The 6,420-nt window shown below is 38.0% G+C and overlaps 1 protein-coding gene across 1 annotated transcript; it reads right to left on the bottom strand.

The window, feature by feature from the left end:
- Positions 1-1,538: 1,538 nt before the first annotated feature.
- On the bottom strand, positions 1,539-2,407 carry LOC141431573 (uncharacterized). The gene has a single exon (XM_074092747.1). The coding sequence runs from the start codon at positions 2,377-2,379 to the stop codon at positions 1,648-1,650; it is 732 nt and encodes a 243-aa protein (XP_073948848.1). The 5' UTR covers positions 2,380-2,407; the 3' UTR covers positions 1,539-1,647.
- Between the last annotated feature and the right edge of the window lie 4,013 nt (positions 2,408-6,420).

Genomic DNA, 6,420 nt, shown 5'->3' with positions numbered 1-6,420 from the left:
CCTAATCGTCGGCGTGATAACAAGGTAGGTATATCCGTGTCTTACAGCTTTCTAATAATGTGTCTCCATTTTTTTAGCACGGAACCATAAAAATTAAATATTTTGTTATGATAGCGGTAAATGTTACTGGAAGTCATTAGGTATCACCGTTTGTATTAAAAAGGCTAGTTTCTGCTTGTACTTCGCAATACCTTTCAGTAACAAAGTAAATTGAAATATGTTGTTATTGTAAGAAGAAATGCAAAAGCTGTTTTTTTACATTATTGCGGATAAGATCCGTAAGTACCTCGCCTAGTGTAGGAGCGTAACTCGTGATTGATTGCGACACAAAACATATATTTGCTTTTACTAAAGTCAAAGAGCAAAGGAGTCGGAAATTATGAAACAAAACACTGTTATTTGTCAAAAGGGCTGTCATATGTCATTTGTACTTGTACTTCATAACCTATTATTTATTTATTTAATAAAATTGCACAGTAGGTACAAACATGTTACAGTAGTACAACCCAGTAAGGGTGTTACACAAAAAAGAGTTTTTAAATCGTCAGTAGATAGGGTAAATCGACAATTACTGGCCATCTTTCAATAACTTTACTGGCCACTTTAATACTAAAAACTGTCCAAGAGTGTGTCGGACACGCCCAAGATAGGGTTCCGTAGCCATTTTACGAAAAAATCAAGTAATATTTTTTCTAAGGATTTCGTATTGTGTACGGAATCTTCCGAGTTAGGTATGTTTTATACCTCAGGCGCTATTTATTCTTACACTACTAATAATTCTCAAGCTGTTATAATTTTCCTTGTAAATTTGAAAATCGTCTTGGCAACCCCCCAATGGTATTAAAAGACCTATCCAGCCATCCTCACACTATAGGGTTAGTCGAGAAAAAAAAATCACCCCCTCTTTACGTGTATGTTTTTTATATTTTTTTATATTATCACTTTGTCGGCATGACTGTTGTATATTCATGCCAAATTACAGCTTTCTAGTACTAACGGTCTCTGAGCTTAGCCGTAGACAGAGAGACAGTCGGACAAACATGGCGAAACTATAAGGGTTCCTAGTTGACTACGGAACCCTAAAAATGAATTCTATTTATAGGTGCCCAGAATTCATTTTAATATAAGGTGCCCAGTTATTGAAAGGTGGCAAGTAATTGACACCTTAGGTACTTACCTATACTAAAAATTAACTCTGTTTATAGGTGATTAGGAGTCATTTTTAGTGTAAGGTGGCCAGTTATTGAACGGTGGCAGTATTTGACGATTCTATTCCAATCATGATTTTATTCCAAATAGGTACCTAGTATTTTGATGTCACCGTTTAAACGATTAAAAAGGTGTTGGCGCTGGATATTACGAGTCGCTCGGAAATGTGCATGTTTCCATGTGGTTGGTTGTTAAAGAAAGACAGCTTGTTGGATCTGGGCTCGAACAATATCTTGTACCACGTGGGACGAGTTTTATTTTGACTTTGTCCATGTTTTTAATTATAATAGTTTTTTGATATTCTGCGATGAGGACATAGAAATCATAAGTAAATATTGTTATAAAACTTTATAATTCTTCACAGTAAAAATATAACAAATATATACAACCGTTAGCAAATAGTCAACAAGTAACAACAGTTGTGGTGTGCACCACAGTTTAGTGACCCTTCTTGTGTCCCCAGTGCTTGTGGTCCTCATGGCCGCCCTTGTGTCCGTGATCATGATGATGATGATGGTGTTCGTGGTGGCCGCCCTCTCCATGGTGTCCCTTATGGTGATGGTGGTGACCGCCGTGCTCATGATGACCCTTCTTGCCGTGGTGGTGCTCGTGGTGTCCGCCGTGCTTGTGCCCCTTGTGGAAGTGACCGCCCTTCTTGTGTCCGCCCTCGTGATGATGTCCACCGTGATGGGAGTGATGTCCCTTCTCGCCATGATGATCGTGGAAGTGCTTGTCTTTCTTGAATTCGTCGTGTTTCTCAACGCCGTGGTGTCCCTTGGTGTCGTGTCCCTTGTGCCAGTGACCGTGCTCGTCGTGTCCGTGGCCGTGCTCGCCCTTTTCTCCGTGGTGGTGATGGTGGTGGTAGCCATCGTCGTGATGGTGGTGTTTCTTGTGTCCGCCATGCTCGCCGTGATGGCCCTTGTGTCCTTCGTGGTGGTGGTGGCCGTGTTTGCCGTGGTGGTGCTCGTGGTGTCCCTTGTGGCCCTTGTGGTGCTCGCCGCCGTGGTCGTGGTGGTGGTGGCCGTGGTGCTCGTGGCCGCCGCCCTTGTCCCAGTGGTGCCCGGAAGCGGCTGCTTCCAGGTCGGTGGCGCGCTTCTCCCGGATGTCCCGGGCGGAGCCGACGGCCGCAAGGGCCACCAGCCCGAACAACACTGCCACACTAATCCTCATGCTTAGTGAGACTGAAGCGCAATTGTTGAGTGATAACTTCCTCAGTTGCAATGTCCTTTTATAGCTCGAGCCACGCGGTTAGGTAAGTTCGCGTTGCTCGGTAGATTCAAGGTTAATGTTTTAGAAAATACAACTTGACGACCATATATCGAGTACATTTTATATGAATAGGTATATCATTAAAAAAAAACAAAATTAGGTTTAATAAAATTTTTGACTAGCAAAATAAATAAAAACAATTCCAAGATTGATTCTTAACGTTCGAAATTATTTTTGAAGTATTCCTTCCACGTATCTAATTATGTTAATCTGAATAATTTGCAAGGTATAATATTACACGAATACGAATAAGATAAAATTAATTGTAATTACATTTCTAATAAATCTTTCTAACATATAAAATTCTCGGGTCACAACGTTTGTGACCAACCTACGTGTTGACGACCGGATGGCCAAGTACTGAGAGAACCTGACTACGAAGCTTGAGGTCCCGGATTCGATTCCCGGCCGGGGCAAATATTTTTATGAATAATATGAATGTTTGATCTCGTTTTCCCAGAATCTAAATCGATTTTTCATCCCCAAAAACCCTCGCCCGTTTAAAGGTAAATTTATAAAGAATTTATAAAGATTATAAACTCCTTCGAAACGGCTTGACCCATTTTTATGTTTTTTTTTTGTGTATACATAGATATTCGGTAGGTCTGAGAATAGGACGTAAACTATTTTTCATACTTCTACTCGGACGGAGTCGCGAGCAACAGCTAAGTATCTTATAAAATAGAGCCCTAGTCTCTAAAGCTCTTCTCGTTATATTATTTTTTAAGATTCCGCTGCCAAAGAGCACCCAAGGGAAACTTATATTCCTATTTATCTTCCACTTTACTGACCCGTCTGTTTGTGCGTCTGTTACACAGCTTTTTCTACTTATAGTAGACACTGGAATCTTTACAGCGTAGGTATATACGATTAGTATTATTATCGCCACTATAACAACGAATAAGCAAAAATAATATGTAGTAAAGAGCAGCATTATGCAGCAGATGTAGCATTCACATAAAATAATCGTGATCCTTTTTTGGTACGCAACCGTTCATGTCCGAGTTCGACTCGCGCTTGACCGGTTTTGTATTTGATTTTCTTCTTGTAGAACTCATCGCCCGTCCTTTGAGGTTTCCAAGTTGTTTGCAGGTCAACACCGGCATAAAAGAATATTACCCAGTAAAATAAATTCGTCTCTTCAAGCTCTTTAATAAAATAAATATTAAACACTTTTCCATTAAGTATTTCAGGTAAAAAAGATAAAATCTAGTAGAATTTAGAAGTTATCAATATGACGCTTTGTTTAAAATGAGCTAATTTTCTATCCCGTGGGAATTATGGAAAAGCTTTCCGCACTGCACCATTACATGTGTTAAGAAAATCCTGTACGATCATTTAAACCCAAATTAAGAGTACTGATTACTAATACGATACAAGTGAAAAAACATTACAATTCGAAAATAAAATAAAAAGTTTCGTACGGAGAGAAAATATTCTTGTAAGTAACTCAACTTCCGCACAAAACTAGTTTTTTTTTTCGATTTAAAAATACTTTTTCACTTGTGTCGTATATTAGTAATCAGGAGCATTCATGTGGATTCAATTATCGTACAGGATTTTATACGCCATATATAATGCTCAAGTTATATGCTTGCTAAGTCACACTGTTCTCTACACGTACAGTGGCGGTGAATTTTTTTTGTCTTCGTCATAGTGTGGGGTATCGTCAGGATATTTATTACAAAAATGTTGCTATTTTGCTAACACCATATTTCGATTGTTATAAGCACTAACAAATATGTTATTTTTAGGCAAGCAGACTTGTGTTAAAAACAATGCAAATAAAAGTAATATTTATTTACAACAACAAGAAAAAATATACTTACTTGTACAACTATTGTTAAAAATAATTATCCTGAGTTTAAGTACATACGACTTATATAAACTAATACTTTTGGTTTTCTTCGTTCCGCTACCTTCAAATCGATGGCTACTAGCAATTAATCAACAATCGATAAGCCGAGTTTAGACTTCCAAGAAAAATCGTGCAAGTTGCATTACATTGCGGCGCTCGATTGACCATTACAAACTAGTTGGCTTTACGGCCTCGCAATGTAATGCAAATTGCGCGATTTTTCTTGCAAGTCTAAACTCGGCTATAGTGTAAAGATTTAATAATTATGTCGATGCATATCAAAATAATTATTAGGACTTCGTGCAAACCAAATTACACACAAGGGTAGACAAAAGGCGGTCTGATTATTTTAAAGCAATTTCTTTCCAGATATAGCCTAATTATGACACATATGCCCACATTACAATTGTTTATTCCCTTTGTCAATACATGGTTGTATAGATAATTAGAAGTAAGCATGGAACATACACAGAAGCATAGAGAAATTAACGAGGTTAACATTTATCTATGTAGAGAAATGATCAAAATATGTATTAGTATTTTTACTTTTATTCTGGATATTTTTAATTCTTTCTCATATGCCCAGACAGAAAAGTTTTCGATGAATCGAAAACTGTTATCTTTTTTGTAAAATTACTCCGAAACATAATTTTTTTTGGTAAAAAAATGTAACTTTTATTTAAAGCTTTATTGTTGACTGTACTTTTTTAACTTTACTTGTATTGTCATCAAATATGCATTCACAATAATACCCAGTATTGGAAATTGGTTAACACGTTTTAAAACGAACAATACACAAATTAAATAAAAGCTTGTAATATGTACTCGTATATTGATCGCAAAAGAATCAGTTTTGCTCCGTATTTACGATACCAAGGGCATGAACAAGCAGACAGGGGGACTTAAGGACTAGGGTAAGACCAGGAGAGGGTTGGAGGAGTTTCTTATCTAACCACAGTCTTGCTTCAGCCATTTGGTGAAAAGCCGGGACAGGAGCATGCTTTCTCTTGTTACGTTCTGCGGGGTGCTCGAGTTAGTTTGTTTTGCTGATCAACATTGGTTTCCTCCTTGACTGGTTCACTTTTACAAATCTGGACTTTATTTTACAATTCTAGGATTAGTTATTTAATGTTATTTGTTCCTAGGCCGGTGAAGAAAGACCACCTTTGCCAAAAGGAGCACGAGTTCCCCGGCATGCCCTGCGGGATCATGGACCATTCTCTATACTAGGAAGTACAAAATTCGAAATTTGTATCTTGCCGTTTCACTGACGCTAATATTTTTTAATACAAGAGTGAGGGGGACATTACGACACGAACTTCGATTTACGAATTTCGTAGTAGTCCCCCTAGTACGTCGTCACCATGGCGAAGAAGGATCATGCGTTACTAATTGATTGCAGGGGTTAGTTGTTAGTACATACCACTACTTATTAGCCCGAACAGACGCTGTAGATTTACTAATGGGATTGTTAGTCCTTAAGGTTTAAACGAATATTAAATGCAGAAAATCTTACTTCTTACTTAATATTATAAACGCAAAAGTTTTGATGGATGGATGGATATTTTTTACTTTTTCACGCAAAAATTACTGAACAGATTTGCATGAAATTTTACGTACAGGTAAAATATACTCTGGATTAACATATAGGCTACTTTTTATCCCGACAAATGTACGGATCCAGTGGGTACCATAGGTATGTTAAGTTCACAAGGACTACGACAGTTGGGAGAAGGCGTTTTGATTTTAATTGGGTTCCTCTCGTTCTGTAGGCGAGGGATCTCAATAGGGTAAAAAGTTTTTTTTTAAACCGACTTCAAAAATGCAACTTAAATGAGAAAAATAAAAGTTTCATGTTTAAAACAATCTAAAGTACTTAAATATGCCCACTATTTTTTGCGACCGGTGCCTGTGCAAAAAACAGTAGTTATCTACTCATTGAAACATTTTTTTAAAATCACGGCTGGCACCAATAAATAGTAGAGGCCGGAAAGTAGGGGGTTGCCGGCCAAGCAGATATAGAGAGAGATATATAGAGATACAGAGAGGCCGGAAGGGATGCGAGGCCGGCAACCCCGCGTTAC

Source organism: Choristoneura fumiferana, chromosome 10, assembly GCF_025370935.1.
Source record: "Choristoneura fumiferana chromosome 10, NRCan_CFum_1, whole genome shotgun sequence".
Classification (NCBI taxonomy): domain Eukaryota; kingdom Metazoa; phylum Arthropoda; class Insecta; order Lepidoptera; family Tortricidae; genus Choristoneura; species Choristoneura fumiferana.
The sequence above is the reverse complement of the archived record's forward strand: the minus strand, read 5'-3'. Positions and strand labels throughout refer to the sequence as shown.

Bases quoted from the DNA above. Each gene is read 5' to 3' on its own strand.
- LOC141431573 (XM_074092747.1), bottom strand. From the start codon at position 2,379: ATGAGGATTAGTGTGGCAGTGTTGTTCGGGCTGGTGGCCCTTGCGGCC.